This window comes from Typopeltis vanoorti, chromosome 6, assembly GCF_054136105.1.
Source record: "Typopeltis vanoorti isolate ZY-2024b chromosome 6, IOZ_Tvanoo_1.0, whole genome shotgun sequence".
In the NCBI taxonomy this organism is placed as follows: Eukaryota; Metazoa; Arthropoda; class Arachnida; order Uropygi; family Thelyphonidae; genus Typopeltis; species Typopeltis vanoorti.
The window spans coordinates 74,987,977-75,014,723 of NC_143554.1; the positions used below are offsets into that span (position 1 = coordinate 74,987,977).

Sequence of the window (26,747 nt, forward strand, 5' to 3'; positions counted from 1 at the left end):
TGAAGAAGGTCGATTTTTTTCTAAAAACTGAAGTAGCTCTTGTTCGGAATGACTCCAGACTGCGAAGATATCGACGTATCGAACCTAGTTTTCGTTTGGGTTTGAATGCGAGGATTTTTTCTTCTAGATGTTCTATTAACAGATCTGCCAAGTTGGATGACAAGGGAGACCCCCATTGCTGTTCCTTCTTCTTGCTTGTAGATTTTTCCTTTCCATGTGAAGTAACCAGAAGTGATAAAATTTGAAAAGTTCGACAATGTCCGATGGAAATTTTTGATTTAATAGGTCTACAGTTTCTTTATGGGGGTATTGGTGAAGAGCGAGACGATGTCGAATCTAATTAGCATGTCTGTTGTCAGCAGTTGAATGTCTTTTATTTTTGTGTGAAAATCTGTGGAGTTTTTTGTTGAAGAGATTGAATGGCCTATGTGGGGACGGAGAAGGTTTGATAAAAATTTTGATAACTTATAAGTCGGACTGCTAATTGAATCAACGTCAGGTCTGATTGGGATGTTTTTGTGAAGCTCGGGTAAACCATATATTCTGAGGTCTAGCAGGGTATGTTTTTTGAAGTTTCATCATCTAACAACTTTGTTTCATCGAGTAGCTTGTTCAGTTTCTTCAGCTGTCTTTTTGTTGGATCATAGTCCAGTTTTACATAAGTGTTTCAGTCTCGGAGTAGTAGATTCATTTTTCAGTTATATGAAACAGTATCAAGAACCACTGTAGTATTTCCTTTGTTGGCTCTGGTAATGATTATATTTTTATTATGTTTTAAGGAGGTAAGAGCTTTCAGTTCTGATGTTGGAATGTTTAAAACTGAAGGTTTGGCATCAGAAATTATTTTTGCTATTTCAAAACGAAGTTTATTGGCTTCAATACTGGGGAGGTGCTTGATGTTTCTTTCAATGTTGTGTATGAAATCTAGATATTGGAGACGTTAAGGGGGAATGGCAAACTTATGGCCTCTTGCTAGAACATTTAATTCATCTTCTGTTAGTGGGTGGTTAGATAAGTTTTAATAAGTTTACCACCCATTTTTTGGTCAGAATTTATTGATATTTTTCTTAGATCGATTTAACAGGTTCAGGTATTTTTTCTGTAGCTTAATATTGCTTTTATCAAAAGCTTTGATCCCTGAGTTTTTTGAGACACTAATAATCACTTGTAGCAATTCTTGATTTAGCGTGTTTGACAACCTGCTTCTAGTTCTATAATTTTTAAATTATTTGTTGCCAATTTATGTTTGGAATCCGTAGTGAATGGCTTGCTTTTTTTTTTAGATTTTATGGGCACTTTTTTAAAAAAGAGATATGGGCATATAGCTTACCTTGTTTCAGTTGAAGTTTGCCTAGTAAGTCTGTCTTCTGTGCTGTCATTTCCCTGTGTAGGAATAAGACTTGGTTATATAGAGAAACCTGTGGAGAATTCATGACTAAATTTAACATACGTGAACCACAGTAGTAGGTTTTTTATTATGTAAATATTTCGTCCTAGGTATCTTTGTACATCATCAGTACAGTATGGCAATACTAGGAATGACAAAAGGGTGAGTACTAGTACTTACAAAGGAATCCAAATTGCATGCAGTGGCGCATTGTGGCCTGAACTTAAATTAAATTAAAATTAATTACAGTTATTATTTTACACAATTTTGTATGACAATTTCCCACACTTTAGGGATGGCAAGAACATCATTGCAGTTTAGATTTGGTCTGTGGAGTAGGGCTTCAGCACTTTCTTTATATAAACGTTCATATTTATATGAAGATCTGTGTAGAAGTTTTGTCTTTTTCCAATGGATCTTGTGGTTTGGGTTTTCAACTCCATGTTGAGCGAGCCCTGATTTATCAGGTTTGATGAGGCGGATATGGTCTTGATGTTCTGTAATGTGTTTAAAAACTGATCTGCTTGTCTGTCCAAAATAAGAGAGTTTACAGGAGCATGGAACCTCATATACACGGAGTAGTAGCATAGGTGAAAGTTTGTCTTTAGGCAAGGGTAACCAGTTTGGGATCTGGTGGATGGGTTTGTAGGTGGCAGCAAGATTGTATTTCTTCATAATTTTTCCTAAGATACCTAGGAGGAAATATTTATGTAATAAAAAACCTACTACTGTGGTTCACATGTGTTAAATTTAGTCATGAATTCTCCACAGGTTTCTCCACTTTAACAAACAACATGAGCACATACAATTTACTATTGAAATTGAAAATCAGAACTCGCTCCCTTTCCTAGATACACTAGTAACATGTCTTCCCTCAGGCTGTCTATCCTTCACTGTTTACCGCAAACTTTCACATACAGGCCAATATGTACATGCTAACTCATACCACCAACAACAACAACCACCCTTAGCAAAAATTTGTAGTCATAAACACCCTCAAAAACAGAGCTATACAATTTGCTCTAATGAACAAGCTTTTAAACAAAAATAAAAAATAAGTTTATAAATAATGACTATAGCAAAAATACTATTAATAAAGTTCTTCATAAAACTTCATCAAAAATAATATAGTTTACAATAAAACCATAGCTATCCCATACATTGAAGGGTTATCAGAAAAAATTAATAGTCCTATACTATTATAATCTTAATGCCACTTTTAAACCACCTTTAAAATTAAAAAACGTATTCAATTCCTCTGAGGATCCAAATTATATTATATTAAGAATTTAACCCGGTTTTTTTGTTTTTTCTCATTTGTTTTGTGTTCTGTCCAGTGAGTCTTGTTTATTTTTCTTAAGCATTTCATTTTGAATACTCTGATTTTCTCTATCAGTGTCCAAGTCTTGTCTCCATACATTGTAGGTATAATAATGGCTCTAGTTTGAGGCATTTTTGAAATGCTGTTATTTTAACATATTTTGTTTAATTCATATTTGATCATCCTTTGTTAAGTCTATATTTTACTGTTTCTGTGAATTTTTACTGGTTGTGAATAATGAGACTGCTAAGATATATAAATTGCTTTACTTGTTCAAGTATGTGATTTTCTAAGACGAAATATTTTTTTTTCTCATCTCTTCCTATTTTCATTCCAAAAGTTTTGCATTGGGATGCTTAAGGGTCAAAGCTGTATAACTGAGGGGAGACCTCCACATAGCCTTTAAAGGAATTCGGAGAACCAACCAGGGCTTCTGACCTAATGTCCAATCCTCACCTTCTCATGGTGCACCCTGTTGGGTATCTACCTGGATACTGAACGAACGAAGATGGGCTGGCAATTTGGGATTTAGCTGACCAAATTGTATTCTTATTGGCTACAACCAATATAGAAAATGATGGTACAACATGACAAAATTTCATGCTGGCTGGGGTGTCGTTGCCAGGTTCAACAAGCCCCCCCCCCCCATTATTTTCACCAGGGAACCAGGGCGAACATCGAAAATCAGCTACTGGAACAAATCTGAAAGCACACCCCTACTCAACATCGCACATCACTAGAGTTAAAGATTGGTATTATCAACATAAGAAGCCTGAATGGCAAAGAAATGGAGCTAGCTGAGGAATTAGATAAGTACCAGATCAACTTAATAGGGATTACTGAGACAAAAACTGGTGAGATCTTTCTGAGCAAAAAATACAAAATGTTATATTCAGGAAATTATAATCAAGGAAAAGGAGGAGTAGCCATAGTATTCAACACAAAATACTTTAATTTATCTAAACCTTTCACAGTAAATCTGAATGAATCACTCACTTTGGATTTCATAATATATATTTTTCATTTTCAAGTTTAATTTATTTTGCACACTCTTTATTTAATTATTATAATTTTTGATTTATTTTTTTTCCCAAGGTCTTAAAATTCAATTTCTTTACTAGAACTGATATTTTTACTCATTATTAGCAAATATGATAAAGATCATATCCTAGTTGTTTAACAAATAATATAATTGTGACAACTTAAGTTTTGAAATATTACTGAAAGGGAAAAAATTGGATTTTGATAATTTAAATAATTTATGTGCCAACTCCTGTAAATGTCCTTATTAAATGATCATGACTTTGTTTTAATTCATTTTCCCTCATAGTTGCATTTTTATATTTTTCTTGCTGCCTTTTGTACATGGTAAAAGTTTGATTTCATATTTTTTTTAAATATGATATTTATTTCTTCCATTATTTTTTCTATAAATATTTCTTTCATATTTTTACCTCTATAAATTCTAAATTCTAAATCTACTGCCTACCACCACTATTAGTGGTGGTGGGTAGTAGTCTTTGGACTCCCTGGAGGTGTCACGTAATAATAATAATAATTACAGTTTTTTATACTTTTGTTGCAATATTTCATGCAGCATCAAAAGCTCACAGGCAGGCTTCATATTTTTATTAATGTATGTTATATGATTGATTTGAATTATGGTACACATACATGTACATCAGTAGATTAAAAAAACTGCAAATTATACTCTATTTGATCACAAAAGAAACGAAGAAATTATGAAAAAATTAAATCAAGAATCAGTAATAGAAAAAATTTAAAAATATAAACATAAATGGATGGAACACGTTCAAGGAATGAAAATAGAAAGATTACCAAACTTGCCTTAAAGTACAAGCCATTAGGTAAAAGAAAAGCAGCACTTCCTCTTAAACGATTCAGCAATAACTTTTGAGGCCAGAACTGCCATGCTAGGCCTAAATCCTTGATATACATGATGATGAGATTTAAAATCTGCATAAATCACAAAAGTACTTTTAAAGAATGATTCAAATGTTGGAAAGTAATCATGACTTAGAACTTAATAATCTTGTAGGATCCAAAATGGTGTCCTTTATGTTATTAAGGAATTTTTTTTTTTCCAGCATGAAGGTTAAGTATTTAGCATGGTTGTATATGGAGTGTCTGGGATAATTGGGGTATTTCATTGTGGTCTGATTTTGAATTTCTTTGGGTTATTTGCAAAACCTACCAATAATGCTTTAAAAAAAAAAAAAAAAAAGTCTCTGCACACATGCAGTAAAATATGGATCATAAAGGTGCTGTCACTTTAACATGCATAAAAATCACCTCAAAGTTGTCTTCACATGAATGAAAAAACCTCTTAGGTTTTTTTTTCATTTGTGTGAAGAAACAAAAATGGAATGAAAAAAACCTCTTAGGTCACCCCAATGACCTTCTCTTAAAGCCATGTGTCATGTTGCATTGGACAAGCAGAATGTTTGGGAGAAAAAAAAATATACAAAAAGTATACAAATTGGGCCTGGCTTATTACTAAAGAAAAACATCAGGTAATTTGTGAACTAACAAAAATGCCATATATTGTATTTAATAGCTGTATTTGCAAGTTTAAAGAAACCTCTGTAATGACAAAGTAACGTATTCAAGGCCTTACCACCAGCTAAGGTCATGTACATAAGACCTAAAATTTACAGAAATAGAACAAATGTTTCACATCACAGGTTTAACTTATGTGTACATAGCAACACGTGATGTGTACTGTCAGTTTAACAAAGATTCCATTAATGTGAATTGATATTTTTATATTAATAAAATGTTAATATAAATATCATAATTTTAATATTAAATATTATAATGAATATAGTAATTTTGTATTACTAAAATTTTAATAAAAAAGCAGTGAGTGCTGCTGTCACTTATAATTGTCACATCGTTGATTAATTAATTCATAATTTCAATTGAGTTAATACATTATCTCATTAGGGATAAGCCATGCTCTTTCTTATCACTGGAATATTTGAAGAGTAATAGATTAGTTCTTGGTTTCATATCACTTATCATATATGCTTTAAATGCATTTGATGTAAATTTTTTTTTGTCAAATGCAAATACATTCGACAAAAAAAAAAAAAAAAAATTACAGATGGAGTTTTGCTGTTGCAACTTGTTTTTAAAAAGATAATCTTTCTCTGTTTTTTCCCTATTCTATACTAGTCATTCGTGTCTAGCTGGTTGCTGATCCTGCCTTCTAGAATGAAAATATTAATAGTTTGTGGATTTGAACTAAAAATTGTATAATTTCGTGTATTCTATTATCAGTAAAACTGCAAATTATAACAAGAAATCATTGAATTTTTCTAAATATTCTAGGTAAAAGCTGTATCCAAACAGCTAGCTCAGCAAGCAGATCTTCCATCTCATGTTGTAACAATGCTGAACAATTTTCCTGCACATCTCCATCCAATGTCTCAGTTCTGTGCAGCTATTACAGCATGCAACACAGAAAGCAAATTTGCTAAAGGCTATTCAGAAGGTGTGTCTAAAGCTACCTACTGGGAGGTTTGTAGATTTTTTTTTTTTTCTCTTGTAGTGTAAAGAAAATTCATGAGAAGTATTAAATTGAAGTTAAAAAAAATAATATTCAGTATCATTACTTCATCTTTTTCAGTAGTTTTGTAGATTGTTAATTATCTCTGGCAAGAAAGAGAATTTTATTGAAACATGCAAAAAAAAAAAATGGAATATTGAATCCTCCAAATGTGATTTGCAGGAAGTCTTACTATAGTAGTATGTAAGAAAACTGTTGAGGCCATACATGGACAAGAATTGTTTCCATCTGAGTGGGCATAAGTTTTGTGCCTATTACCTTTCATTTCATGCCTCTACTTTTTAATTCGACTTTCCCCACAACAGTGAAGAAAAACATAATCAAATAGTTTTACCGTGGATCACAAAATCTTCTACAAAAAATATACAAAAATCCATATCCATTATTTATGCCTTAACAGCAGTATAAATAGCATTTGTATTCCTGATTCAAACTTGACTTGCAAACAGCATACACCTCAACCTTGGAAAACTACAGTTTACACAGTTCCTTTTGTGCTTCCTTTCACAATAGTGGCGTTTTTAAAAACTGACGTATCCTTTTGAATCTGCTTAAAATCAACATTTTCTTATTAAGCTGTTGCATTTGTTTCCTGTCTGATGCTCTCTAAATTCTGAAAGCTGCTCTGACCTCTTTCATTTTGGTTAAATAATGGAGACCTGCCATCTTAAGAGTAGCAGACTTAATTTTCTAACATTTCAACCTCCATATTGAGGTCATCTTTAATATATGTGTGTGTGTGTGTGTGTGTGTGTGTGTGTGTGTGTGTGTGTGTGTGTGTGTGTGTGTGTGTGTGTGTGTGTGTGTGTGTGTATACAGGGTGTTCGGGATAAATTTGACAGTTTCGTAAGGAAAAAGAAAATCTTCTTTGTATCTATTAAATTTAATGAATTGACAAAAAAACATTACAGGCAGAGTTAATTACAATACTATCAACAAGATTTACTCAAAATAACCACCATTAGCATCGATCACAGCTTCAATCCTGCTTCGGAACCTCGAACAAGCTGATGCTACAGTCTCCCTGGGAAGGGCCGCAAAAACTGTTTTAATTTTATCCATTAACTGGGCTTTTGTATTACTGGAAGTGCGATTGGTGTCTTTTTCAACTGCGCCCCATACAAAATAATCCATGGGGTTAAGGTCTGGGGAGTTTGGAGGCCAAACATTTGGACTGGTGAAGTCGTAGAAATTTTCAGACAACCATTTTTGACTTTTCCCAGAGGTGTGGCAAGGGGCCGAATCCTGCTGCCATACATACGGCCTACCATTGGCTACCCTTGTTATCCAGGGCTTGACTACAGTTAGCAACTCCACGAACAAAGCCCGAATTCCAATGCCAGGGTTCTTCAACACCTGTTCCTGCAGATTTGCGAGGAATTCTGCTGTACGAACGCAATCAGATCGTCTGCTAGGGATCTTTCTTCTTGCTACATCCTCGTAGTCACCATTGCAAGTCTCTAGTTCATGCCTGATTGTTTTTACTGTATTCAGGGAGCATTGGGCAGCAGTCGTAATATCCTTATTTTGATGGCGGGCACGAATCATCATGATACAAGTTATTCTCTTCCATGATTCAGGTGGGTTCCAGCTATCCATCCTTTCTGACATCTTGTATATGAATGAAGAAGGGTCCAAACTTTTAAATGAAGAGAAGTGTGTGTTAATACATGTAACTTACGGAAAAATATAATTAATTATAAATATGTCAAATTTATCCCGAACACCCTGTATATATATATATATATATATAGAGAGAGAGAGAGAGAGAGAGAGAGAGAAACAAGTTAGATTGCAGTTTGAACAGCATGTGAAGGTCAAAACATGGGGGTGGGGGGGGGGGAGATTAAGGTTATTACTCTTAACATGGTATAAGTAATTGTTTATAATTACTTATAAAATGTAATTTTATAAGTAATATTTAAATTAAATAATTCTTAAAAATAAATGCTGATCATGTTAAAAAAAAAAAAAAAAAGCCCTGGCCCAGTAAGGCATATTTCTTGGACTTCAATGTCCATAATCCCACTGGCATTTCTTCTCCAGTTGTTCTGTTTGATCAGTGTGATTTCAATGCTGACATATTTGCCATTAGCAACAGTATGATACTGATAGTCTATAACCTAAATACCAGTTTTTTTTTCTTACCATCTTCCTTAACACACTTGATCTTTTCTTAACAAGCTCTCCATCGAAATACTGTGTATGTGTGTGTGAGTTTTCTTGATAACCATAACATCTTCATAATATTCTTACTCTAGAACACCATTACCCCTAGCATTCTCAATCTTGTGTCCTTAGGCATCATAAGGTGTGCCAAAAGTGGGTTCACCTCCATGACTTTTGCTCTTCCTTAGTCTGATTTTCATTCAAATAATACCAAACGCCTTCTCAGATTCAAATAACAGAAATAATAACTGCCATGAAGACTTCATCTCCCATTGTACATAAAAATACTCTATTGCTTGCTATCAGGTATTTTACATGCCTGTTCAACTGATGTGTGTAAGGTAATGAAGGGAAGAAAAATTCAGCATATTGCAAGTGATGCAAGACCAAAATTCTAGATTTACATTTGATTCTACATTGCAGTTTGCATTGGCTGCAAAAAAAAAAAAAAAAGAAAAAAAAAATCAACAGATCCGAATTTGAAAGGCCAAATGCAGACAGCTTGCCATCTGTTCAAATGAAGTTCTGTCAAAAGCCATTTAGGACAAAACTTCTCTGGCATTCAGATGTTACCATGCTAAGAAAAGGTTGACATATTGGTATCATTCTTCTCTGTCTCCTGTGTTAAAGATTGAGGTAAAATACTGCTCCCCCCCCCTCCCCCACACACTTTCCTAAGAACTGACCACTGCATGCTTTCCTTAATCTTTCAACTGAAGGAAATCAGAAGAAACCTCAATTTGTCAGTTTAAATGCCAATAAGTCTGAGCTTCCATAGCTCAGTCAGTAAAGATGAAGCTCTTTGGTCTTTCCTACCAAAGGGCTTTATCTTTACTGGGTTCGATTCCTGTCAGTGACGTGAAGAACCTTGATCTGGTCTCTTTCGAGCCTGGCTCATATGGAGATGAGGTTTTTTTTTTTTTTTTTTTTTAACCTGATAACTCCTGTTTTTTGTTCCTCAGAACAGGCAAACCAGCCCCTTTAACACACACACACACACACACACACACACACACACACACACACACACACACACACACACACACACACACACACACACACACACAATCTACAAACATAAGGACACACCAGGAGGCATGGGGCTAACCATCTTATCCTCGAGTTATGGTTGCGAAGTCCAAGAATACTTGGAAAGGTCGTGAGTGCTCAAGTCCTGTTAGGACCACTGATAGGATAGGATAGATGCCAATAAGTCTTGATGGTATCCCATCTATTATGTTAAAAACTCATGCTCCAGGATTAACACATCTTCCAGAATTAATTTGTCCTGCTTGGCTAGCATCAGTTTATCTTATATAGCAGTGTTTTAACCACATTTTCAGTACTTGCATACCCTTTTGGAAAGTTTAGTAATACCAGTGTACCCTCTCTCAAGAAAAGGCAGTTTGGGAGAATTTATAATATTTCATTCAAATATGTATAATCATAAATATTTATTTTTTTTTAACTAGCAGACATTCAAAACTTTTTAATTATTAAATACATTATTAGTTATACAAATCCAATATACACTCAGTAGAAACCAGGAGTCGAAATGGTTTTGAACCAATATGTTCTTCTTGGAACAATTCAAAAGGGACTTTTTTTTTCTTCTAATCACACAAATTAATAACCCCAAATGGAATTTTTTTTTTATCTATCTGGACTGGTTCGTTCTATTTATTTGTTCCTCTGAAAATATTTCATTTTCATTCTCTGAAATTTCAGAGCAAAAAATTTCAGAAAATGAAATTTTTTGCTCTAACCCAAAAATACATCTTCGCAAATTTATATATATATAATATACACACAGTAAGTGTGTATTTGTGCATCCATGCCCATGTGTGCTTTTCACATGGAGCGTTATTTTCTGATAGTGAAATTCTTAAATCCTCAAAGATCATTGTAAAATCGTTCTACTCTGGAATAATTGTTTGAGGAGCAAAAAAGTATTTGTTGTTTGGATATTTATTTCAACTCTTTGTATAAATAAAAATTATGAAATTTAAACGGTATTATGAGGTGAAATTTAGCAGAGGGTTCCAACAGCATGGTTTGAACTATTTGAATTTAAACTTTTAATGCAAAATTAAAATTATACAGATTGAATGAGATCATGCTACCAATGAGTCATGGACTTAACAGAATTCAATTGATGCATTCCAAGGGACACATTTTGTTTTCTTACTCTTCCTGTACATTTTTTTAGTTATTGGAAAATTAATTATATAATAGACTTGCACTAGTTTGTGACAATGCAACAACAACAAAAAAACAACTAAAATTAAAAAAAAAAAGTTCCTTGTATGTTCCTTATTAATATAAAGTTAATTAATATAAAGTTCCTTATATTAATTAGTGATCAGCAGCAATGACTTCCCAATTTACTACTGATCTCAAGTCATTACTTTCCGGCTTTGATTATAATCAATAGAATGGGTAGGTTTGGAGAAACTCACATGGTTGCTTGGCAAGCTTCATCTTTCCTTCTACTCTGAGGATTCAAACATGTCACCTGTTGGTTGGAGAGTGGATCCAACTTCTTAGCAATTAGAGTGCCAGCTTCTCTGCTTGATGGTTTTCTCTGCTTTGCTTTTCCCACTAATGCTTTAGTGCCTTAGGACTTTGTACTCTCTCTCTCTTCCTCTATATGAATGACTATCTCTTTGACCTCAGATTATATTCATAGTTTTTTTTCTGATGATAGTACCCTCCATTACATTCCTTTTCTTCGTTTGATAAGCATTTTTTGTACATAATCATTATAAGTGACAAGATCTTCCATATTCAATGCATAAAACTCTGATCTCCCTGATACTCTTCAGTGGGCAAGGATAATCTTGTGAACTTCAGTGTTACAACAGCATCCTATCTCAGTTCATTTCCCTTTACTTTTTTATGATAAATCCAGATCACCAAACATATTGGTGAGCTGCTTATTATTCATGTTCCATTTTACATAATCGGGTACTCTGTTGATGTAAAAGGGAACAGAACTTTTTCAAGCTACTTCAGGTCTTCATGCAAGATGGGGGTCTCACACATTGTGATGAAATTCATCTTTCATCTAAAGACATCAACAAACATCCATGTCAGGGTTCAAACATGTTGCCTGTTCGTTTGGAGAGTGGATTCACTAACCACTTAGCAGCCAGACTGGCTATCTTATCACAAGATAGTTTTATATGAAATTGAGTTAATTGGGCTGTGAACAGAATGGTGAATCATAATATTTTTATGTACTGCCTGCTCATAGGTTATAAACCTTTCATAAGCACCACTGGTGGGTTAAGGATCAGATAATCCCAGAACTACACATCTCTACCCACCCGACTAAGGTAGCATATTGTGCATTTTTACGTTCTCTCTAGGGTTGTTCTAAATAATAAAACAAAAATTCCGAGTCCACTTAGCAGCCAGACTGGCTATCTTATCACAAGATAGTTTTATATGAAATTGAGTTAATTGGGCTGTGAACAGAATGGTGAATCATAATATTTTTATGTACTGCCTGCTCATAGGTTATAAACCTTTCATAAGCACCACTGGTGGGTTAAGGATCAGATAATCCCAGAACTACACATCTCTACCCACCCGACTAAGGTAGCATATTGTGCATTTTTACGTTCTCTCTAGGGTTGTTCTAAATAATAAAACAAAAATTCCGAGTCCTAATTTGACATGCCTTTCTTTGTATTCTTAATTCCTTATGTCAATCACTCACTCATTTAATAATTAAATTCACTTAAATTGATATTTTGTGTATATTAAATAATTTACAGAAGTGGTCAACTTCAAAAGTTAATTTCTTGGAAGGTTTTCATCATTCTTATCTTAAATAATGTAATGACCTGTCTTACTAAGTTAAGTCTTCATCAATTCTTAATGTGTACTGTGGGAGGATACTGTGATAGTACTATAATAAAGTTTATTACTAGCTTTCTACGATCATACAGGCAGTGAATCCTGTCTATGTAGTTTGCTGTCTGTCATGTTCATCTATCCTTTGTCCAGTTTGTTTTGTGGGAAAAAAATGTTTCTGGGAGAGACAAACCCTACCACCTCCATGCAAGATTGGGTAATCTGCCTTCAGTTGAAAAGATAGAATTTGAAAGTTTTTTCCAAAGAAAATTATTGATAGTAAGCTACAGAATTTTTTTCCTCATTCTCTTTAATAATTTTCTATTGTTTCTTACATTAGCTGATTTTTTGTTTATTCATCATATAGTCCATCCAGATGCCATGAGTCTTGAAAATTAAGACTTACAGAAAAAAATAGAATCCTGTTTTTATAACAGTAGGCTTCACCATTTTGGGTTGATTGACTTTAGAATATCTGTCATCTTGGTATGGTGTGGAGGAAGAATATCCATTGAACAAAACAAACCATGTTATTGCAAGAAATAAATAACTTAGCTGTGATTGTTTTTAGTAAGTGTACTATCTGTAAAGACATTAAGTGAAAGTCAATTGATCTGTAAATAATTTTTAAGAAAAGGAAAATCAGGATCTAGAAATAGTGATTTCATTTGAATCATTGGAATCGCTTTTTCTTAAATTTTCAAAAATTTAATGAAACATTTTAGCAGAAGTAATGTGAAATAAAAGTTAAAACCTCATTGCATGTCATTATTTGCAGTTTAAAAATTTCAGAAATTTACGATATGGGAAGTTACTTAGTCTTCATTTTAAATTTCAATTTTTGCTCTATGGTGAACTTGTAAGAACTGTATAATATAATTACTGATTACACATTTAGCTATTACTAAGTATAAATTTTGAGGAAAGGGTATCAGTGAAGGTTATCTGGCTCTTGGATTAGTTGTTGGCATATTACTGAAATGTGGTAGTTGCTTAAATGAAGAGAACTACTTTGGGGTGGTAGAAGTTACAGTAATTAAGGTATTGAAAAATTTGGTAGAAAGTGATTTAATAGAGGATATTCTTAAAAGGACACATCTAGTTATATAGTTGAAAATGGCTAGGTTGTGGTGGGTTAATTCAGTGGATAGGAGAGATTCTAATAAGTAGGATCTCTTGTTGAGGTGTGCATTAATCTCTGATTCTGTTTTAAGAGATACGGACAATTTTATGTAGGTTAAATCATAAGCATGTTACGTGAGTGTTTGCCTGTAACTCCAGTGATCTGCATAAAGCTATATAAGAAAAATTTGTAATCTCTTTTATAGTACTGAAAGTATTTTATTCTTGCTTCTACTTCTCTCTCTTCCTTATTTATACTTAATATTCTTTACATATTTTAGTAAATCAAGTATAGTAACTAATAATCAAATATATCATTCTCTTTAGTTATTGTTTTTTAATATATTCTGAAAATAACATTTGTTTTCACTTATTCCCCCCCCCTCTTTTTCATAATGCTGGATTAGTTACAATTGAATAAACTGTCATGAAAAGTGGTGCATCTGACGACATGCAGGAATGAAATTGCCTGTAATTTCTCTCATTTCACCGGATGGTTAGGTTCACTTCAAGCAAGCTATTATCACTCCTATGTGAACATGTTAAAAGACAGTTAAACATGGGAGAATAACAGTACAAAATACAGTATTTAAGAAGAATGCAATTAGGCATATATGACGTTACTTGATTTACAAAAAGCTAGAAGAAACTTGAGAAGTGGAAAAGGCAGCTGAAGTAGATATTTGACCAGAAATACTGAAATATGGATGTATAAATGTTTTACAATAATTACTACACACTTGTTATTAAGTCAGGAACATGGAAGAAAAATACAGATGTCAACTAAAGCTGTAATGCTATTAAGCAGTTGAATACTATGTTGTAGAGCCAAGAGATTAGGCAAGAAACCAAAAGGATGAAACTTGACTTTGAATTTGAAGAAGAAATCATATAAGATCTGTGGAGATGGATAGCTTATAATAAAGCATGTATATATCTCATCTTCAGAGTTTCAAATGAAACCATTATGGAGAGACTCAATTTATGAAAATGTGGGATGGGCTACTTGAAGCATTGATCTTTTACTGTGATATGGACATCTTCAATAGATATCCCAGAAGAGGATGGCCCGTGAGAGTGGTGAAGTGATCATTACCAGGAAGATGGAAAATTGGACAGCCTCAACTTACATAAAAGGAGTTGTGAAAGCAAAATGAACCAGTGTTGCAAGAATTCTCCTGGAATGACCATTCACATAGGTGAAGAGGATTACAAGGCAACTACTGAGCAGTGAAAATGCCTTAAAAAATAAGTACATTACACTTCAGCAGGCCTGATAAGAAGGTAAAATCCTAGATACTTGGAGTAGAATTCTCATAACAGTTATTCTTGAAAGGTTGGTGGTGAGGGGAAAAACCTTAGAGTAATGTTTCTCTAAGTGTTCCAAGTAAAATTGATTCACATTTTTGATAAGCTATGAAAATTGGGGGGGGGGGGGGGAACAAACTAGGCTTTCCAGCTAATAGTGGCTATCAGGCTTGTCTTTGTACAGTGTAGAAGTCATGGGCATATAAGTGATTTGTATTCATTTTCACATATCTGGAAAAGGCATATGATGAAATGCTTAAGAGGAAAGCTAACAATTAACCATTGTTAGCATTCGTGATTGCTAAAAAGGTCAAGTGAGCAGAGCTAATCTATGGTAATATGGTCACTTAAACTAAATTAGAGAGGAATTAGAAAACAGATATTTGATGAGAGGATGACATGAAAAAAAGATGTGTAGGATGACCAAGATCTAAGTGGATTGAAGTTATTAAGCCTCTTAAAAAAAATCTTTAGATTTGATAATATTGGAGACTTTACAAATATTAATTTTGAAGGAAAAAAATTATCATTAGGAAGCTGCTCTTAATAATATAGAACTGTCATTGCATCCTGTATACCCCTTCACGGTATCTGTTAGGAATTGCTGATCCCCCACTCTACATGAAGTTTATTTTTGACTTTCATGGCAGTTTAAGGTAAGCTTAAATAGAAAGAACATGTATAGTGATATATTATTAGATAAGCCAGACATATAGAGAACATTTTCTTCCATCTGTGAATGGTTATAAGTGCTTTTTGATTGAGGGTGAGTTAACTAGTCCCATATAGTGATGGAGAAGTTTTTCACTTTGAAAAATACATATCAACCATAATACCTACATCCACTGGCCTCATACTCAGCTGAAGGGTATAAATAGATATTTTGCAACCATGGCTTTGGGGATTATATGCATAAATATGGGAATGGCGGTAAGTAACCTAACTTAACCCGTCCTAAGCTTAAATCTGATTGAATGAAAGGCTATTATTATATTAACTCATCTGATGTCAAAGACTCATCGAGAGGGGGATGGGGGTAGATTTATACCATTAATTGCATACATGATATAAGAAGTATTTCATGAAAGGTGAAAAATGACATGAAAACAAAATACATACGGGGCTAAATGCAATTGTTTTATATATATATATATAATAGCAAAATCCTTAGTTGACTCATAGCACTAATGTACCACAGGTTTATAACTTTTTGTGGCTTGAGCAATGAAATTCATTTCACACTTAATTTCCATGTAAGGACTCAGATGTGCAGCCTATTGGTGGGAGAATCGATATGCTAATCACTTAGCCAGCTAGGCTACAAAAGTTGGCAGCAATCTGCTGCTGTATAGTACGCCCACAGATTCGAGACACTTCTGCGCATGCCACCAAAAGGAGAATCCATTCTGATAATAGGGTAATCAATCCATCTTCTGGGATGAGTTTTTTTTTTTTTTTTACAGGTCAGAAAACATGTGATTTGCATGTTGGTGACCACATTTTCATTTCTTTCTCCCCCTTCAGCATGAATCGACTGTTCTTGGCAGAAAGCCAAGCGAAGCTCTACAAAGTGTGGGCTTACTATACTAATAATTCCAGTTGGTCCATTTGACAGCACGGTATGCAAATGCCTTCTGTCTCATCACATATGAGTATGCAGTTGCATGAGCTTCGAGGGAAAATAACCATAATATTGCCAAATTTATATTTTTTCCCTTCTCCTGACTACGTTGGTCCCCCCCCGATCAAACTATATAGAGGTGGTATTGTAACCAGTGGTTAAATGCTGGGGCTGTCCGGGACCCAGCCCCGGAACTTTTTTCTGCACCGGACCTGGAACATTTTTCTGCTTTGTGACCTTTCTCCTTTTACAGTAATTAAGCCTAACGCGAAACAGACATCGATGGCAAGATATTAAGATGTGCATATGATTGTGCAGTATTAACAAAAGATCGCACGAATGAAAGATAAAAACATAGCCAACAATTGAGTTGAAATGCTAACTCTCTTAAGCTGAATTCCATATGTGAAGCTGCCATAACAACATTCACTATATATATATATATATATATATATATATATTTATTTATTTATTTATTTATTTATTTCTTAGTTTTAACATGTTCAGTTGAATTTTATTGCTGCTTTGGGGCAGGGGGGGAACTCACACACATCTAATTAATAACAATAGTTTTTAGTTAGATATTGTATTTACCAGGCCATCATATGGTTTTGCTTGAGTCTGTACAGCATAGTTTCTGTATGGGGGGACATGTGATTCATTAATTAGTGTTGTTTTTATCCCAGTTGTCTTTAATTACACTATTTGTTGAGATATATATTATTACACAGACTGCTCATACCTTATTCACCGACATAATAAAAGTACTTTTTTTTCTTGCCTCTGCAGTATAGTGGCTATTGGGGTGGGCATGTTGTTTACCGCTGCAAGCGAGTTACTATCGCCCGATGCGAATGTATTTAAGCTTTTTATCATATGTGAGGTATATGCAAAACCTTTTAATTTCTTTTTTCGAAAAGTAAAATCAGGGGTGCAAGTAATATTCAAGTATGTATTTCAACTATGGATAAGTACATAGGTACCTTCTTTAAACGGAAAAATAGCTCAGATGAAAATTATAATACAAAACAAGTTTGTAATGATAGTTTGTGTGTAGTTTCTGAAGAGAAAGAGGTCTGTGACAAATCCACAGAAATGCAGAATTCCTATCAGTTGCAATGCGATAATATTAATACACTGAACGAAAGAAATTGCTGACATTGCTGGACACTCGACCAGTGGATCGCATTCAAAGATAATTGATATTGATTATTTTGTAGGAACAATTTTCTTCCATATGGTAATCATGCCTACATTATTGTTTCCAGTTTTGAATGTGTATATAAAGTCAATATCAACAGTCGCTTGATTACGAACGCATGATGACAGGGACGGGGAGGTTTGGAGCTTCCTCGGATAGCATCCAAAGGTAAATACAATTGGTTATTTTGTATAGGGTCCCGGAACTTATTTGTTTAGAATTTAACCACTGATTGTAACCGATTGGCCTCATAGAAAGTTGATGAATTCTGCATTACGTTATATGTGATGAAAAACATTCTCATAAGCATCAAGAAATGTTAAAGAAATTGACTTAACGTGATAAATGATTAGTTTCCATATATCATACAGATTTTGTTAATTATCTGAACAAATCTGAAAACAAACCCCAACTCAACATCACCAGAGTTAAAGATCGGTACTATCAACGTAACAAGCCTGAATGGCAAAGAAATGGAGCTAGCTGAGGAATTAGATAAGTACCAGATCGACATAATAGGGGTGACTGAAACAAAAAAGATAAAAACTAGTGAGATCTTTCTGAGCAATAAATACAAAATGTTATATTCAGGCAATGACAATCAAGGAAAAGGAGTAGCCATAGTGTTCAACACAAAATACGAGGCTAATCTTCTTGAATGGCAGTCAGTCTCAAGTAGAGTAATGTGGGCAAATATGAGAATGGGGAACTGGACAATGAGACTTATTTGTGCCTATGGTCCCACAGAAGGTTCTACTAAGGTAGAAGTTGAGGAATTTTTTGAGGCTTTAGAAAAAGCAACTGACACAATGAAAAAGGAAAAGTTGGTCCTTGTTGGGGATCTAAACAGCAGAGTAGGAAATAATTGTGAGACATACAAAAATATTTTGGGAAAATTTGGAGAAAAGAGCAAAGCTAATAATAATGGCAAATATCTGTTGGATTTCTGCTCAGGACATGGACTGGTTATTACTAACACCATGTTCCAACATAAAAATGTGTACAAATTCACATGGAGAGAAGAGACAAGGAATAAGAAAAGGCTCATTGACTATGTTATTGTTGATAGTGATGTTTTCTCCCTGGTGCAGGACACCAGAGTGTACAGAGGATTTGAACTTGGAAGCGATCACTATTTAGTCTTGAGCAGGATAAAATTGAATTTCATATTGAAAAGAATGAGATGTAAGAAAGTTTTAAAATGAATAAAAGTTGAACAGCTCTCAGATGTGAACTGTAGACTAAAATACAGAAAGATTATGGAAGAAAAAATGAAAGAGTTTGAGAACAGGAATCAAACCTTGGAGATTCAGTGGCAAACTCTGAAGAAAACATTGATTGATTCTGCTAGAGAGGCATGTGGCGAGATTGTCTGCAAGGATAAAAAAATCAGAACTCCCCGGTGGACACAGGAAGTTAAAGAGGCAGTCAAGGAAAAGAGGAAAGCATATCGAAAGTTCCTGTCAAATAAGTCAGCTTGTGCTCTTAGAGAATACAGAGACAAATGCAAGAATGCTAAACACTGTGTAAAACTAGCTAAACAAAAGTCATGGGAGGACTTTGGCAAGAATGTAGAAAATAAATATCAAGAAGGTGGCAAAATATTCTGGAGGTTGTTGAAGAAGCTTAGGAATGGAGGAAAGAGTGCTGCAAAAGGAGTTAGAGATGATAAAGGTGAAATGAAAACAGGAGAAAAAGATATCCTTGAAGTATGGAGTAATTACTTTGAAAAACTGCTAAATGAAACAAGCAGTGATGACAGCACAGTGGTAAAAAACACTGACCAGGCATGCAGTCAGGAATCCATATCCATACTTGAAGTAGAAAAAGCCATCAAACGCTTGAAATGTGGAAAGGCAGCAGGATTAGATGATATTCGATCAGAAATGCTGAAATATGGTGGTATAAGAGTCTTACAGTGGCTGCACTGTATAGTTCAGAAAGCCTGGATAGAGGGGCGAATTCCCGATGATTGGAGTAGAGCTCTCATAGTACCCATATATAAAAAGGGAAATAAAATTAAATGTGAGAATTACAGAGGTATTTCCCTACTGAGTGTTCCTGGCAAGATCTATGCAAGTATACTTGAGAAACGGTTGAGAAGAATTGTGGAAGAAAAGCTTGGTGAAGAACAAGCTGGATTCAGGCCAAATAGAGGCTGTCAGGATCAGATCTTCACTTTACGACAAATAGTCGAGAAAGCATGGGAATATAACAGAGATCTGTATTTAAATTTTGTCGATTTGGAAAAGGCATATGACAAGGTGCCAAGAGAGAAGCTATTCAATACACTACAGTTATATGGTGTCAATGGAGCATTATATCAAGCAATATTTAGTCTTTATTTGAGTTGTAAGCCAGCAGTTAGAATTGAAGGAAGTACAGGAAGATGGTTTAATGTTAAATCTGGTGTGAGACAAGGATGTACATTATCCCCTCTGTTATTCATTATCTATATGGATCACATTATGAAGGAAAGTGGTATTAAACATGATATCAAAATCGGAGATGTTAATATCAGCTCTTTGCTTTATGCGAATGATATTATACTTCTAAATAAATCCGCTACAAGTCTGCAGGATTCTCTGACTAAATTGAGTAGATGTTGTAATAGATATGGTATGAAAGTCAGCAATAAAAAGACAAAGACAATGAAAATAGGCAGAATCATTGAAAATGTCAACTGTATTGTGAATGGAGAACGTGTGGAACAAGTGAAACATTTCAGCTACTTAGGCACGATTTTTAGTGAAGATGGTAAATTAAATATAGAAATAGACAACAGAATGGGGAACTAGACAATGAGACTTATTTGTGCCTATGGTCCCACAGAAGGTTCTACTAAGGTAGAAGTGGAGGAATTTTTTGAGGCTTTAGAAAAAGCAACTGACACAATGAAAAAGGAAAAGTTGGTCCATGTTGGGGATCTAAACAGCAGAGTAGGAAATAATTGTGAGACATACAAAAATATTTTGGGAAAATTTGGAGAAAAGAGCAAAGCTAATAATGATGGCAAATATCTGTTGGATTTCTGCTCAGGACATGGACTGGTTATTACTAACACCATGTTCCAACATAAAAATGTGCACAAATTCACATGGAGAGAAGAGGCTAGGAATAAGAAAAGTCTCATTGACTATGTTATTGTTGATAGTGATGTTTTCTCCCTGGTGCAGGACACCAGAGTGTACAGAGGATTTGAAATTGGAAGTGATCACTATTTAGTCTTGAGTAGGATAAAATTGAATTTCATATTGAAAAGAATAACATGTAAGAAAGTTTTAAAGCGAATAAAAGTTGAGCAGCTCTCAGATGTGAACTGTAGACTAAAATACAGAAATATTATTGAAAAGAAAATGAAAGAGTTTGAGAACAGGAATCAAACCTTGGAGATTCAGTGGCAAACTCTGAAGGAAACATTGATTGATTCTGCCAGAGAGGCATGTGGTGAGGTTGTGTGCAAGGATAAAAAAAATCAGAACTCCCTGGTGGACACAGGAAGTTAAAGAGGCAGTGAAGGAAAAGAAGAAAGCATATCAAAAGTTCCTGGCAAATAAGTCAGCTTTTACTCTTACAGAATACAGAGACAAATGTAAGAAAGCTAAACAGTGTGTAAAACTAGCTAAACAAAAGTCATGGGAGGACTTTGGCAAGAACATAGAAAATAAATATCAAGAAGGTGGCAAAATATTCTGGAGGTTGTTGAAGAAGCTTAGGAATGGAGGAAAGAGTGTTGTAAAAGGAATTAGAGATGATAAAGGTGAAATGAAAACAGGAGAAAAAGATATCCTTGAAGTATGGAGTAATTACTTTGAAAAACTGCTAAATGAAACAAGCAGTGATGACAGCACAGTGATAAAAAACACTGACCAATCATGCAGTCAGGAATACATATCCATACTTGAAGTAGAAAAAGCCATCAAAGGCTTGAAATGTGGAAAGGCAGCAGGAGTAGATGATATTTGACCAGAAATGCTGAAGTATGGTAGTATAAGAGTCTTACAGTGGCTGCACTGCATAGTTCAGAAAGCCTGGACAGAGGGACGAATTCCCGATGATTGGAGTAGAGCTCTCATAGTACCCATATATAAAAAGGGAAATAAAACTGAATGTGAGAATTACAGAGGTATTTCCCTACTGAGTGTTCCTGGCAAGATCTATGCAAGTATACTTGAGAAACGGTTGAGAAGAATTGTGGAAGAAAAGCTTGGTGAAGAACAAGCTGGATTCAGGCCAAATAGAGGCTGTCAGGATCAGATCTTCACTTTACGACAAATAGTCGAGAAAGCATGGGAATATAACAAAGATCTGTATTTAAGTTTTGTCGATTTGGAAAAGGCATATGACAAAGTGCCAAGAGAGAAGCTATTCAATACACTGCAGTTATATGGTGTCAATGGGGCATTATATCAAGCAATACTTAGTCTTTATTTGAGTTGTGAGTCAGCAGTTAGAATTGAAGGAAGTACAGGAAGATGGTTTAATGTTAAATCTGGTGTGAGACAAGGATGTACATTATCCCCTCTGTTATTCATTATCTATATGGATCACATTATGAAGGAATGTGGTATTAAACCTGATATCAAAATTGGAGATGTTAATGTCAGCTCTTTGCTTTATGCGGATGATGTTATACTTCTAAATAAATCCTCTACAAGTCTGCAAGATTCTCTGACTAAATTGAATAGCTGTTGTAATAGATATGGTATGAAGGTCAGCAATAAAAAGACAAAGACAATGAAAATAGGCTGAATCATTGAAAATGTCAACTGTGTTGTGAATGGAGAACCTGTGGAACAAGTAAAACATTTCAGCTACTTAGGCACAATTTTTACTGAAGATGGTAAATTAAATATAGAAATAGACAACAGAATCAGCAAAGCTGGTATCGTGGGAAGTCAATTGAATAAATTCATATGGAATAAGAAAGAAATTAGTCGGAACACTAAATTAGCTGTATACAAGACTGTGTTGAACCCAATTTTAACTTATGGATCTGAGAGCTGGGTCAGAAGTAAAACACTTGACCAAAGGCTAGAGACTGCAGATATGAGAGTCCTGAGAAAGATTAGAGGTGTGAACAGATGGCATCAATGGCAATATCATATTAAAAATGAGGATATTAGGAAAGAACTTGACATTGTCAACATCCAGGAATGCGTTAGCAGAGCTAATCTCAGATGGTATGGTCACTTAAATAGAATGGGAGAGGAAAGATTAGCAAAACAAGTGTTCTCTGCCAGGTTGGCAGCAAAACGACCCAGAGGAAGACCGAGATATAGGTGGATTGATATGGTACAAAGTGCCTTAGATGATAGAAATATAAGATCTGATAATGTTGGAGTCTTGACAAGTAATAGACTGATTTGGAGGAAAATTGTAGATAGGAAGTTAGTAATGATGTAATTTTTTCATGTAGTACTGTCATATCCTGTACACCCCTTGAGGGTACATGGCAGGAATTTGATGATGATGATGATGATGACAACAGAATCAGCAAAGCTGGTACGGTAGGAAGTCAATTGAATAAATTCATATGGAATAAGAGAGAAATTAGTCAGAACACTAAATTAGCTGTATACAAGACAGTGTTCAAACCAGTTTTAACTTATGGATCTGAGAGCTGGGTCAGAAGTAAAATACTTGACCAAAGACTAGAGACTGCAGATATGAGAGTCCTGAGAAAGATTATAGGCGTTAACAGATGGCATCAATGGCAGTATCATATTAAAATTGAGGATATTAGGAAAGAACTTGACATTGTCAACATCCAGGAATGCGTTAGCAGAGCTAATCTCAGGTGGTATGGTCACTTAAACAGAATGGGCGATGAAAGATTAGCAAAACAAGTGTTCTCTGCCAGGTTGGCAGCAAAACGACCCAGAGGAAGACCAAGATATAGGTGGATTGATATGGTACAAAGTGCCGTAGATGATAGAAATATAAGATCTGATAATGTTGGAGTCTTGACAAGTAATAGACTGATTTGGAGGAAAATTGTAGATAGGAAGTTAGTAATGATGTAATTTTTTTCATGTAGTACTATCATATCTTGCACACCCCTTGAGGGTACATGGCAGGAATTTGATGATGATGATGATTGTTAATTATTTCCTTAATGTTTAAGATAATGGTTATTGCATCAATGCCCAAATTACACATTTCATGATTCCTTTTGCCTCAATGGTGTCACCACTGCCTTTATGAGATCTTGTTAGAGCTTGCTGCAGAATGGGCTAATATGAATCCGCTTCTTTTGACCACCTCTGGTGCAAGATTTCCTTGCCGTGTTATGTAACATTCACCTCCTGCATTTACTAGTTTACACACTCCGAAAACCACTCACTGCATGTCATCGAGAATGGCTCCTTCTCTTTGAGCTTTACCACAATGCAGGAGTGCCTCAGGGTTCAATTCTATAATCTGCTCTCTTTCTTCTGGCCATAAGTGACTTCGTAATTACCACCAATTGTATTCACAGCTTTGCTAATGATAGTTATCTTCATTCATCCTGCTCATTTGACATGCAGTGCTCAGGCATCCCAAACTTCAGGTTCATCTTCCATCAGTGCCTTAAGTATTGATTTCCATACCATCCTTCACTGGAGCAAGGAGGATAATCTAATCACCTTCAGTCTCACAAAAGGGATCTCAGCTCGCCATACAAAATTACCAGACAGGATCGAATCCTTTTTTGCTTGGACACATTTACCTTCAGCATAAACATATCACATTAGTAACATTCTCAGCATTCAAAAAAGTAGACATTTTCTTCCTCTCAAGATGCTACTTAACACCTACCCAACTACTAACCCTATACAAATCCCAAATCTGCTTGTCCTTAGACTACTGTTCACGTGATTGGGGTGGTGAACCTAAAACTTCCCTAAATATTCTCAGTGCTGTCCAGGGGAGAGCAATTCAGCTTATAGATGATCCCTCTCTTACAGACTCACTTCATCCTTTGTCACACAGATGCAATATTTTAGCACTGTCTATTCTACAGATACTTACATAGTCACTGCTCCATTGAACTAGTCCATTTTCTGTTGGTCTTGTTAAAACAAGAGTAGCAGCTGCCAGCATTCCTTTTCAGTGAAACTGCTTCTCCTCTTCCTCTTTTATTCTTTCTATCTCTATCAAGGATTTGCCTTCCTCCTGAAGTATTTGAAAACAATTTCAATCTGCAACTGTTCAAGAAAAATGCCAATAAACTTCTTTCTAAATCTTCACATTTCTTAGTCTTCTTTCAGTCTTCACATTCTCTTCTCATGGCACTAATGTGCTTATAGGTTCTTCAACCTCTTGTGTATGGGATGAGTATTAAAAAAAAGTTTTAATTATTTGTATAAGAAGACTAAGAAGTAAATTCTAACGTGAACACTTGGAATAGAAAAAAACGAGAGGGGAAAATAGGCAAATGAACTGATAACTTGGAGCTATTTTGTTTTCAGTTATTGTTAATAATACATATCTTTTTAAGAAAAAAAAAAACTATTATATATTATTGACCTTTAGCATTCAATTTCTTGTATCCTACTAATATTATTTTATTTATTTATTTTTTCTTTGTTTCAGTATACTTTTGATGATGCAATAAATCTCATAGCAAAACTTCCTCCAATTGCTGCCATCATATATAGGAACTTATACAGAGATGGAACAAGCATTGGTGCCATAGATGTAAATAAAGATTGGACTTTTAACTTCACTTCAATGTTAGGTTATGATGATCCAGTTTTTACTGAATTAATGCGTCTGTACCTCACAATTCACAGGTGTGAAAGTTTAATTCCAATTAAGATTTTATATAGTATCCTGAATTTAAATATTTCTGAATGGCTTCTTTAGCATTCAGAAATATTCTAGAAAGGATTTAAATATAGTTTATACCATTTATTTTTATATACTAGATTTTTCAGTACATAAAACTGGCAGCATTTTTTACAAGTCCTATTGTTGAAATGTTGACTGAGTTATTGCTAATTAATGTTAAATCTCTTTGCAAATAATGCATTGTTTATTCATAGATCTGTAGCAGGAGATCAGCATTTGATCTTACTAGCAATTTTTAACAAATTTTCTGTTGTTAGAATGATTTAATGGATTAAAAAAAAAAAAGGGGGAAAAAAAGCATTTAACAGCATATAAACTTTTAAATACTGTATTTCTCTAGTGTTATGATGCCATCATTAGACCTGAAAGTGATGACTATTTAAAATGCTAAATGAACAGCAAATCATCATGTGCAAACTATGCTGCAACACAAATAATAATAAATGCATAAATAAAAAATTAAAACAATTAAATGCTGCTTTGTTAGATGAACTATAATTCCCAAATGTGAGAGATGGATAGTTCGATTTGGCTCATATAGAAAGGTTTTACAAGATTTATTGAACAATGTTGCAAATAGGTATGAGCTCTATGATGTAACTTTTTTAAATTGTTTCATCATGCCTCCAGTAAGCAGAGTGGTGATCTTGCACCAGATGATAAAAATCTACCATCCAAAGAAATTCAAACCTACATCCTCTTGGTTGAAGAACAGATGCCATCTACTCATATCTCCTATGTCAGATTTCAGCCATGATCAGACTAATCCTAACATAATAGTTTCTTTAAATCTGATGTTTATATGTTTGTGTTTAATTTCAGCAGACCTGACAGATTATCCATTACAATTAAGATAATGTGGCAAGGAATTCTGTTTATACCATGAAGTGAACTGGTATTTTTTTCTTTTGTAGAAGGAATGGTGGAATCTATGTTCTTAATCAGAGAGAGAAGGAAGCGGGATAACTGAATTTTTTCCCAAGATAAAAGAGTGACAATCACTCCTGTATCTTGAAGAATGTTTGTCTCTGTGTATATTTTCTAGTATTTTGTTAATAGTAGTCATTATAACCATTAGAAGAAAACACAGCCTGTTTCTATATTTGCTGAAAGGTTCTCATTAAAGTAATAACTAGTAATTATGACAAATTCTGGAGGCACCTTGGAGCAGTGCCTATGTGAAGAACTGAGGGAAGGATTTCTGCAATGCATGTGAAATTCAAGAGAGTATAATCAGTACTACATTGCCCTAGTCAGGAGGATAAATGAGGTAGGTGTTAATAGGTAGGTGGTAAAGCAGCAGAATTAAGCTTGGGGTAGAATATGTAA

At 34.4% G+C, this 26,747-nt stretch overlaps 1 protein-coding gene across 1 annotated transcript in view; it reads left to right on the plus strand.

The window, feature by feature from the left end:
• The window catches only part of kdn (citrate synthase), a 205,035-nt gene that overhangs the window by 105,486 nt on the left and 72,802 nt on the right, over positions 1-26,747 (plus strand). Inside the window, exons 5-6 of the mRNA XM_090394261.1 lie at positions 6,063-6,251; positions 25,161-25,360. Of these exons, the coding sequence (XP_090250387.1) occupies positions 6,063-6,251; positions 25,161-25,360 (389 nt within the window). The remainder of the gene's footprint in view (positions 1-6,062; positions 6,252-25,160; positions 25,361-26,747) is intronic.